The sequence below is a fragment of the Parambassis ranga genome, chromosome 17 (assembly GCF_900634625.1).
Source record: "Parambassis ranga chromosome 17, fParRan2.1, whole genome shotgun sequence".
NCBI lineage: Eukaryota > Metazoa > Chordata > Actinopteri > Ambassidae > Parambassis > Parambassis ranga.
Window position 1 is genome coordinate 12,236,162 of NC_041037.1, and position 11,354 is coordinate 12,247,515.

The following is an 11,354-nucleotide window of genomic DNA, read 5'->3' on the forward strand; positions in this document are numbered from 1 at the left end:
AAAATGGACATAATTCTAATCTCACAGGAACCTGAAACTTTTTAAAGAGACAATCCTGAAGGTTTGGATTATCCACCATGGACAGCAGCAGGTCTCTGGTTTCTAACAGTGGAGTACTGTGGATCCCTTACTGTTCAGGCCCATACTTTCAATGTTTCCTCATCATCACTTTCTGAAGGTTTCCACGTGCCATAATGACAAACTCAGTATAAAAATGTAATAATAACGTTGCCTAATAAACTTGTGTAGATAGGGGAAATGTTTTATTCAACAGCACAATAAATGAATGCATACAGTCTCTTATCAGACATGGTCATATGAGGTTAAAACAAGTAATTGAAGAGCTTTTTTAATGATATATACAGATGGATAGATAACATGAGTCTGGTTCCTTGTAAAACATGCAGGGTAGGTTTTTTTCTTCCTTACTGTGCTTACACACGTTTTCATTCAGGGCAGGAGGTCTCCACTTCATGTGAAGATATTTTACAGCATCAAGTCCTTGTCCTTCATTTACCTCTGCTTTGTCATTCCATCCTTTTTAAACGCTGCTGGACTTTAAATGAGGATGGTGCATGTTGTGTGTGATTCCTTTGTATGTTTTTCTGGGTTTTTTTTTTGGTTAGCAGTTACATATGTGAGTTGGTATACATTTAAAAATACAAAAATATATTACCTCTGTAGTTACTCAAGGAAAGCATTTTGCACATGTAGTAGCAGTATCTGTTGCCTTCATTGTGACTTTGTTGTACCTAAAACAAGTAACAAGGTCATTTCTATACATGAAATTCAAGTAAACAACATCAGGTCAAACAACAAAAAAAGTAGATATTTGAGGACCTCATGCATAATGCAGTGTGAGAAACAAAACAACCATAGCAAGTACAAAGGGAAATAGAATCATTTAGATGATTCTTCTATAAGGTACATGGGGATTAGTCGTCTTATTTGGGGTCCAGCCCACTGCTCTGTATCCCGTACAGAAGCACATGCATCTCAGTAGGATCGGTTTCTACGTCCTGACTCATGTACAGAAAACATGAACCATGACTGTACAGGCAGACTCTGGGAAAAACCGTCCTGTTTATGTATCATGTAGTAAAGCTACAACACTTACGGACTTTTTATGCATGTGCAGTGATCAGACCTGCAGCAACTCTCACTCCTCTGCACACAAGTGCAACAATCACAGGACAGAGTGGAGGGGGAAGAAAGACACTTGGAAGGTTTGAAAAATATCACTTCAGTTAACTTTTGATTACCTGGATGTCACAATGTAGTAAATCTGAGGACAGAGTCTGTCACTGAGGAGAAACGCAAGACATTTTACAGATGGCTTAGATTAAAGCTCCAAAGTTAAGTTAGAAGCCTGGTTAGGGGAAGTAAAAGGCAGGGACCCATAGTGTTTTTTTTTTTAACAGTTCTTTTTGCTGGGAAGAAGTAGACGATACTGTTACACGGCAGCATTGTGCTTTTTTTCTTTCTTCCATGTACTGTTTGTAAGTCTTTGTTGGAGGGGAGATGTGGTTCTCTCTGCCTTTTTTGCATTATACAGCACAGGTTGGGATCACATCTTGCATAGTGTAACAGTACAGCACACAAAATGAACACACATCTTTTTCACCTTCCTGTGTAAGCTGAATGAAGAAAAAAAAACATATCATACATTAACACAGGTGGCCATCAGAAAGGTTTTCTGCTGTCCATCTGTGTTGGGTGGACGATGAAGGTTTGTGCCTCATCATATGACAGTGACACACAATAATACTGATAAGACAAAACAAAAACAAATACTGCAGAGATCAGTGCTATGAGTACACACGCAACTTGGAATAGTAGTGACTATTTCTTTTTTTTAACAATAAGACTGCTGAGTAGTGGGGTTATACATCTATTACTTTGGCTCAGTAGAAAATAGATTCAAAGGAATATGTGCACTGAATGCATACAAGTATAAGGATATACTGCTGTACAAAAAGTCAGTTATCTGGCATGATTTCTAAACAGATGATGTTATGGTAGGCTACAAATACACAATTATTTCATTTGCTCCAAAGTGTAAATGCTGAAAGTCCTAGAGAGTGTTGTTGAGTGTTTGTGTAACTATGAGTTGTGAGCACTTGCCGGCTCAATGTCCTTTCATTTAACATGAGGTGGTGAACACCAGTCTGGCTGTATGTGCTAATAAACCCTCGCCTCCCCCCACACCCTATCTTCATTAGTTTAAAATAGGTAGTAGAAATCATAGTTTGCCCTCAGGTCAGGTCATCCTTAGAAAGCCCCAGCTGTGCTCATGGTACCACTTCATCATTCTCCTCTTTTAATGCTGATGTATTGTAAGGAATTAAAAAAATAAAATTTGTCCATTGTTGGTTCTCACAAAGGCCAGTGCTTTTGAGGTCCTTTACACTGGTTGAGTTCCTATGAAGACGAACGATGAAATATAACTCCACCCTGCCTTCTCAAGTTCATAATGCAGGGAGACGAGTTTCTGATGCCTGTGAAAACAGGAGCATTTAGGCATTCTGTCCCTGAAACAGGCTCTACTGAGCATCCTCATTTTGTGATGTGCTGGCAGATAATGTTTCAGAGTCCCATGCTGGCAGATATTAAGCAGGCCTTGGTGTTTGGGGAAAATAATGTTCCTCACTACTCTTTTGGTTCTTAGTGTGCTGCTGATGCCACAGTTCTTTACTCCCCTCTTTCCTTAGTTCATGGCATGCTGGCGAATTGTGTGGAAGATCCAGTCCATCTTGGTAGTCCAGCCGCCATGGTGGGCGTCGTTCATCTGCTTCATGAAGTAGTCAAGAGCCTCCTGCTCAGATTTGTCCAGAGCAAGGGTCTTCCTGATGTAAGCAATGTCATCGAATGACTGCAGCTCAGGCATACCTGAGCCCAGCATCATGGAGAAGAGGTTGATGAAGAGGTTGGCGTGCTGCCGGATTGCAAGGTATGCCTTATAACACATCTCCTGGAACCTACGGGGGAGAGGAGGAAAAGATTTGTTATATTCAGTAAGTTACTGGTCATTTTTAGTTTTTCAAAATACAATGAACTTGTGTTTGTTACTGTTGTTACCTTTCGAATTCCCTTGTTTTGGTGCACTCTTGTGTGCCTTTACTAATAACGATCAAGAAGTCCTGTGTGAGCACAAAGGGAACACGTTCTCTCTTGTACCCAAACTTCTTCTTTTTGTGGTCAAGGAAGTGCCCGAAGTCAATATGGAACAGCTGTGGACACACAACAAAAATAATACATTAAATTATTAATAAAGACAGAGAATGAATTACAAAATAAAACAAGAATATCGTTTTTACCTGCCCATCATCTTTGACCATAATGTTGCTGTTGTGCCTGTCACCTATGCCCAGGATGAACGTGGCTACACAGTAGCCTGCACATGACCGTGTGAACAGATCTATGGCCTGGTCGTACCTAAGACAGCAAACAAATAGAAATTACATAGATTAGAGATGATTCTGTCGATTTGTGCAGGGGTCATTGTAAAGGAGGTCTTCATATTAACACTTCTGCTCCACACATAAGACAGAAGAGCAGTATCAGTCCCTCTTTTATGTGACTCACATCTCTCCCTTGTTCTTATCCTTCAGCCACTGATGCAGTGTGTGGCTGTTGAACTGCAGCGCCCCCTTTAGGCCTCCTTTACACTGGATCTGCATGATGGTGTGAGAGTTCCTCACTACCTCGATCAAACCCACACAGTCACCAATTGACAGACAGCCATATGGCAGCATCCTGAGAGCGGAAAGACAGAAAACATGAGAGGCAGAAAAAACTGAAGACAGCAGCAATGGACTTTATAATGGACGACCTGAGGTGGCTGAGAGGGGTTGCCTCTAATCTGCATTCAGGTGTGGAGAGCAGAACATGAAAGGTCCAGTGCCTGTTAATGTGTACCTGCATCCCTGCTGTCACACTGGAGTGAGGAGCCTACCTGAGATCAAGGCCTTGGTTCTGCCAGATGTTCTCCATTATCCTAATGATCTGCAGTGTCAGCATGTCCTGTCTCAGATCTGGAGGTAGAAAGAGACAAGGAGGCGGATGACAGTGAAGTGAATATTAGCTGCTCAGCTGCTTTGATCATCTCATTGATGCATTATGGAGAAGAGCCTTCAAAGTCAGGTTGGTCAGAGACGGTGCAGCAAATTGCAAAAGCAGCTGCAGTAAAGTGTGATTCAAATGCTGCGCTGTTCTAACGGTGTGAAGCGCTAAGGCTGGGATATGTTTGTGTACCATGATTGTGCTGCATACTCAACAAGTGTGTGTCTGTGTTAACTGAGACAGAAAGGCAGGATTGGTCAGCTATAGAGAGGTGGTATGAGAAATATATGTAGGGAACATCTGGACAGAACTCACCATCTCCATTTTTGAAAATGATTTCATTGTTTTGAAAGAGCAGCTCGGACATCATATCTGGATTTACCCAGTTAAGCCACAGAGGTCGCTTTGCTGATGACATTATTCTGCACTCCTCCAGGCTGAAACACAAACGCATTTAAATGGCTACAAATACAGGAAAGACAGTAGATTCTTGAAAACCAAAGCTGTCCTCACAAGCCTTGACTATACAGGCTGTGAGTACATCATGTTCTTAAATGTACACACCATCTCTACTTTTTTCACACATGGTAATATTTAAAGAGGAAAAGGCAAAAGCAACACCTGCACAGGGAACTGAATTTAAATGCTAACCGTTTGAGAGGACAGAATGAGATAAGAGGGAAGTGATTTTTACCGGAGGTTACCCAGCTGATGTGCTGGGTTTAGTGGAGATGTGAAGCTTTGCAGTGCATCCATGTAGTCAGGCCTTCTCATCTGTTCTACCAGAAACTTCATTTGAACCTTGGAGGAGAGAAACAAATTCCTCAGTTATTAATATCTTGGTGCTGAGCAGCCAGAAGAATATGTCTGGTAAACATGCAGCAATATTGTCAACCTAGTGCTGCTGTGCTTCAGCAAAATTTTGTACCTCTCACAATGAGGTAATGCTACTCCAAAAAGGACCTTTAGGTAATGACACACACCATCTGCTGGCCATGTTGGAGGCTCACAGCTTTGGCATTGACAAGTGATACACCTATATGTAATCTAAAACAACAACTGGAACAGTGCTGGGCAGTTAGGCACTGCTCATTACATTATGGCCACTGGCATTGCTTGTTAGCTGGCTAACAAATACACTGTTTAGCCAGTTACCATAACCACTATTGGGTAGTGGCTGCATTCAAATGGAGTTTAATTTCTAAACTCTCTACTTTGTGTTTCTAGTTAGGTAGCTATCAAACACTGTATTGTGGCTTTTCGGTATCCAGCCTGGTCCAGATGTTATCAAGATTAAACTGAACAATTTAAATGATCAGAACTAACATCTGGCAGCTGTCAGATTACCTTCTGCGCCTCATCTTTTTTCTCTTGTTTGAGGAGGTCAGTGAGATTGATGAGCTTCTCCATGGCTTCCACCTGTCTGCTCAGGTGCTTCAGATACATGCCACAGGCCCGGCAGTATGACTCCAGCAGCAGGCCAAACCGCTGGCTCACTGTCTTGTTGTGCATCTCTGACCTTCATAAGAAAAAAAAAAAGAGGTTGCACCCTGATGGAAAATGATCACAGCTCCCCTCCAGAAATATAAACACGCATCTCAGAATATGGACTGACGTCAGATGTTTACTTCATACCAGTTAGGTGACATTAAAACAGTTAAATCTTTCACATACAAACAGCACGATTGTCCCGAAAGACGACCTTTTAAAATGAACTCACTTTAAATGCCAGAAGAAGAAATGTCCTATCCTCTGATTGGTTAATGCCTTCTTCAGCAGGAAGCGTGCAAGTGGGTTATCAAGATACTGCTCGTACTTTAGAACCTGCGAACAGGCACAGAAAATAACTTCAATAACGCTGAGACATCATCTGACTTATCACCACAACATGCCACAATGAAAAACCTTCACACTGTTCTCTGCATTTATTTATAACAGCTACGCGGGGACGCGACGTACCTGAACCAGTTGAATAAGGTACTGTGAGAGTTTGTCATCAGTTAGGTATTTTTCAAGGCACTTGACAGCAAACTCTCTGATCATAGGATCAGGAAAGTTGCAATCCAGTAACTCCATGGCTTGTTCTGGCTTGATAGCAGGCCAGTCCTTCAAAAGGCAATACATCTGAAATGAAAAAATAAAATCATATTTCAGTACTGTGGCAATTTTAAACATCCCTATAATGCATCAGTGTACAATCGGTTTTTAAAACCAGGATTCAAACCAGAAGGCGTGTCAGCAGCAGAAACTTGAGCCTACCTGTGCAATCTCATCTCTGGAGTTCCATTTCACAGCGAGGAGGATCTTGGGAAGGATCTCTGGCATATTGATGCAGTCGTGTCTGAAATAATTTAGGGTGAGGACACATTGTGCTAAATCTTTATATCAGCCACACATACACTCTAGTGTAAAATGTAAATGTCTGCTAACAATTTAATCCAAAAGGACCTCTGTCAAACAAACCATGTAATATAGTAAAACCACACATGGATTACCTGTGCCTCCACAGAAAGTCTTTCTCCTGCTCAGTGATTTCAGACAGCGGATCTCTGTTACACACCTGTCGTAGCTGCTCATTGTCACTGTCAGTCAGGGGGTTGTCTCGAGCCAGTCTGTTAGGCTATGACACCACATAAGACAGGGTTTTAACAGATTCCACTTAAAGTGATGTCACATCAAGCCCAATATGTGAATGACATTTTTCCACAGATAAGCTGTGCTGAAATTCAGATCTCATGATTAATCTTAGTTGTGACACATCATAACAAATCAAAACAAAACAAAACAAACGAGGCTTAGTATCTTACCAAACCGGTGTGGCAGTAATTAAAGCCAAGCTCTCTGGATATATTCCAGTTTGCATGATCCTCAATGGTGGTCATATCAGGGTACTTGACAGGGCCGCTTAAATGGTCAAACTCCAGCTCAAGACAAGGGGTTTCCTGCATGTTTAGAAAGTGTGGAAGGGGAAAGTTCATTCAAGGTCTTTACTGTAATCAAAGAAAGGTGCCTGTGTCAATGATTAATTAATTAAGAGGGATAAGAAGCTTGTTTGCTTAAATCGAGGCGGCTTACGTCCAGCTCTGAAACTGTACAGGTTGTGACAGCCCTATTAAAACTGGGTCATGTGGCTTAGAGGTCAGTGGCTGGTGCAAGCGCAACACATGTGAAAAGCTTGAAATGGCTGGGAAATTCTACTGTGTTGTGCAAAAATTCAATCTTCATGATGGTCCATGGAATTACGAAATATTCAAAACAAACATTTTATGCAGTTTTGTGGACTCAAGCTTATAAGCAGAGAGATGTTTTTTTCAAAATGCTGATGTGCACTTTACCTTGTTGGGGTTAGAGCCGCTGACACCAATAGGGTTGAGCAGGTCTTCCAAGCCATGTGGGACAGGCCACAGGTTGAGCGCCATCTTCCCTGCTACGAGTGTGTGGGTGTAGTCAAACAGGTTGATGTTGCCCCAGGCAAGAGGACAGTGCTCCTACAGGAAAACACCAGTCAAACAATACATATGAAAATAGTTAGAAAGGTTGCTCGGGGCTAAGGCACGGGTACGTGCGTGGCAGGAGGCACATGGAATTTGCTTATTAATGATGAGGACAAAAAACAGATCGTGTCATCCACTATGTTTTGAATAAGAAATGTTTTAGATTTCACACTACACCACCTGATAATAGATCTCTAACAAAATTAGCCCACTAGCTGCTACCTACTGTTACCATGTACCAGGTGTAACGAAATGTGAAATCTGAAGCATTAGCACTGATACTGAATGTCACTACTAACCTCTTTAGCTCCCTTCCTCCCTTTTACAGAGCAAATGGAGAGACAGAGTCGGGCAGCTCTGGGAATGTCTGGAATGTACATGTCGTAGTTCAGCCACTCGTTCCACCTGGAATCATCAAGAAGAAAAGAACTAACTATATAAGCGATCACGTCATCATCACTGAGCTCAACCCAATATATATATATATAAAGCTGTTCTTCATTATACATTACCTAGGGTTTGAGCAGGGCACGCGTTGTGTGTTGACGTTGTCACACAGCTGTTCTCCACCGTGGTATATCCCAGTCCTGACGTAGATCTAATGCAACAACAAGAACGGCAGATTTGTACATCAACTGCTCTGAGTCAGAGATATTTCTATGAAGGCTTTTCTAACTGTTGAAAGACAGTGAGACACTGTGCGGCCTCCATGGTTCTATGATGTTATTATATTATATTTCAGTCAAACTACAAACGAAGCAGAAGTTATTAACATGACAAAGTATTGAGAGCACAAGAATACCTTATCAATGTCTCTGATGTTGACATTGACATACGTGGCACACAGGATCTTGATCCGCAGTGTCCCATTGATAGTCCATAGAGATTTGATGACCGTTTCCCCATTGCACATGTATGGTGCTGCTGTTGATATTCGCCTTGCATATGACGGCATGGTGAAGTTGTCCATTGGCAGCTGGGAATAGAGGCTGTCCTTTGCCATTAGCATCAAGTTGGGCATCCTTCCCAGCATGATGCAGCTGCGCACGTACTGTCAAAGAGAAAGTGACATTTTGAAGTAGCTGTCGATGTGACATTTCTATGTTAGTCATGCCATTTGACATTTAGAAACTATTGGTACATTTTCTAGGATTATCATCGTGTGAATGATGTGAATTTCGAAAACAGCAACAGATACACTCTGCACTCTTTGCTTATACAGTGAGATGTGCATGATCTTTTTCTTGAATCAGCACCTTTAACTGGCAGAGCACCTTCTCATGAATTCCATTTCATGCCATGACAGTCAAACACATTTCTGCTGGATGATAATTTGATGTGAAGTGGATTTGATCCTCTCCTCTAAGTACAGTAGCATCAGATGCAGCAAGGCTAAGATTAAATTAGATTACCTTGTACTGACTCAGAGGGTATTTCTCCAGTAAGTACTCATCGCAGCCGCAGACTTTGAGGATGTACTTTCCCTGATACTCCTGCACACACATCTTTAACTGCTCCTGAGAAAGCAGCATGCTACGTGTCTTCTTACGGATGGCTTCTGCGATCACCTGCTCCGGCACATAATCATGGTTGATCTTCAGGGTATATTTCTGTTTATCATTGCTGGGAGAAACAATGACCCAAATAACCACAATGATTTGACCTGCGGGGAAGAAAATAACAAAGACAAATGTGGTGTAAAAAGAAACAAATATAAAAGTGCAAACTGATTTAAATACAACACACATGTGCTGCTCACCTTTATCTAGCTTGTTGTAGATGTGCCTGGGTAGGTCGGGTGAGGATTCTACATTGGGGGGATAGACGTACAAAGCTCTACTGTGGGGTCCGTTACTGTCTCTGAGGTCCACAGCTTCTTTGCAAACATTTAAAATGTTCTTTCTGAAGTCCTGCACTTCTGAGTCTTTCACCAAATCAAACTCACATATGGGCATTCCTATAGCAAAACCTATGAGCAAAAACAATCTGTAGTAAATAACCTGAATTGTTTTTGTCAAGAACAAAAGACACATTTCAAATGTGTGAACTATAGTGTAAATGTGTATATGAAACAACAGTATTGTGTTAATCCCTGCTCATTATGGACAATGATACTGTCAGGGCTAGCAGCTGTTACATTACATCACTGTGGAGTATGGCAGGTGGTTTGATAACAGTGAAAACAAGTGTAGAAGCATACCTATCTCTCTGTTGAGAATTTTCTCTTCCCTGTTGCCTACTGGTTCAATAACTTTAAGGAAGGCCTGGAAAAGCCTAAGATCACACAACCTCCTGGTCTCATCATAAAACTCCTCCCGCTCTGCCTCTTGGGTGACACTGACAAAGATGTAGGAGCTCTCCTCCTGCAGCAGATGGTACAGAGGGTACTTCCTGGCCTCTTTGAAAAGCTCATGCTTGACTGTGATCAGCGTGGCTTCCCGGAGGCACTCCAATGTGAGAATCATGCCATTTGGAAGAAGGCAATCCACAAGGATGCTGGGGGGCATCAAGTGCATCCCCCATAGTTCTCCTGAGGAGGGTCTGGGAGGCATGGTTGTGCCAGCAGATCTGCTCTATTCAGAGGCCAGTAATTACCAGATGCCCGATGTCAACCAACTGTGAGAAAGAAGGCAAATTAATTGTTAATTAAGAGTCCATGACCTGTGTACAATAACGCAAAATGCTTATAGTAATTCATTATAAAATTCAGTTATGATAAAAATAACAAATAACATTATGTGAAGTTACTTTTATTCAATTTATCAGATAGGTGGTTGCAACACTTTCGTAACTGACACAATTTGAAGATGTCATTAACGGTAACTTATGTTGTCACATCACAAACTAACCAAAGTATTTTAGAACTCATAATCGCATCCATCGGTGGAAAGACGTTCACTTCAGCAAATTCAATTCTCTCACCGAAACTGAAACATGTCGTGATGTCAATCGACTTCAAAATCCATGTAAACAAACTTCTTAGCAAACAGCTAACACCCACACATTAGTTAAACGTGTCTACCGCAGCTAAGGTACAACTTGTAGCCAGGGCTTGACTTGAGTCACTTCGACTAGTTTGAGATGTTGTGATGTTGTAGTTTAACTTTAGCAATGCGTTGTTTCTTGTTAGCGAGCTAGCTAACCGTGCTAGCCAAGTTCACTAAGCAGATCAATGTCATTTGCTACATGAAAATCTCGCCTCATACATAGGCTGCTTTTAGTCTGACGTTACTGTAACAAAGAGGACGCGACACTTGTAGTGGGGGTAACTGGATTTCTGTTTCAACAACCAGCAGAAGCGAACACACAGCAGAGAAAACGACAAAACAAATATGCAGCTACCTGTGTCAGTCGGCTAACGCCAACCGGTTAGCCGGGAAGCTAGTCAGCCAGCACAATCATTAGCCGCGGCTAGCAGAGGAAATCCCATCCGTGCCCGCTCGGAAAGTCTCAAGCAGCGGTGCTAGCTCTAGTGTTAGTCCATCCAAAGACACCGGGGGTTGGGACAGTCCCGCTTTTGCGGAGAAACGACGCCCCTAACTCCCGGTGATGTTGTCAGTATGTTGTGTTAGAATAAGTCTGTAATACTTCATGATGTTCTTCATCGTGCTGTCCCGAAAATAAACTGCACTGTTAGGCAGCACGCTAGCTACACACGGCTAGCCTGTTCGAGGGCTGCAGCTAGCAGGCTCATCATCTCGGACCGCCCTCTCCCACACACTGCTGGCGGACAAGCAGTTTGTCATGAGATGAGACTGGGGAATTCACGGGAGACCGCTTGTTCACTGTTTTCCTCGA

At 42.2% G+C, this 11,354-nt stretch overlaps 1 protein-coding gene across 1 annotated transcript; it reads right to left on the bottom strand.

Moving 5' to 3' along the window:
* Positions 1-246: 246 nt before the first annotated feature.
* On the bottom strand, positions 247-11,259 carry LOC114449508 (phosphatidylinositol 4,5-bisphosphate 3-kinase catalytic subunit alpha isoform). The gene is made up of 21 exons (XM_028427233.1): positions 10,899-11,259; positions 9,757-10,172; positions 9,316-9,525; positions 8,969-9,219; positions 8,359-8,607; positions 8,069-8,154; positions 7,856-7,961; positions 7,398-7,550; positions 6,870-7,004; positions 6,558-6,682; positions 6,322-6,403; positions 6,022-6,186; positions 5,783-5,886; positions 5,410-5,581; positions 4,757-4,863; positions 4,378-4,499; positions 3,956-4,034; positions 3,586-3,756; positions 3,318-3,435; positions 3,079-3,230; positions 247-2,978 (listed from the first exon to the last, which is right to left on the bottom strand). Exons 2-21 carry the CDS (start codon positions 10,106-10,108, stop codon positions 2,708-2,710), a joined length of 3,210 nt encoding a protein of 1,069 aa, XP_028283034.1. The 5' UTR covers positions 10,109-10,172; positions 10,899-11,259; the 3' UTR covers positions 247-2,707.
* Between the last annotated feature and the right edge of the window lie 95 nt (positions 11,260-11,354).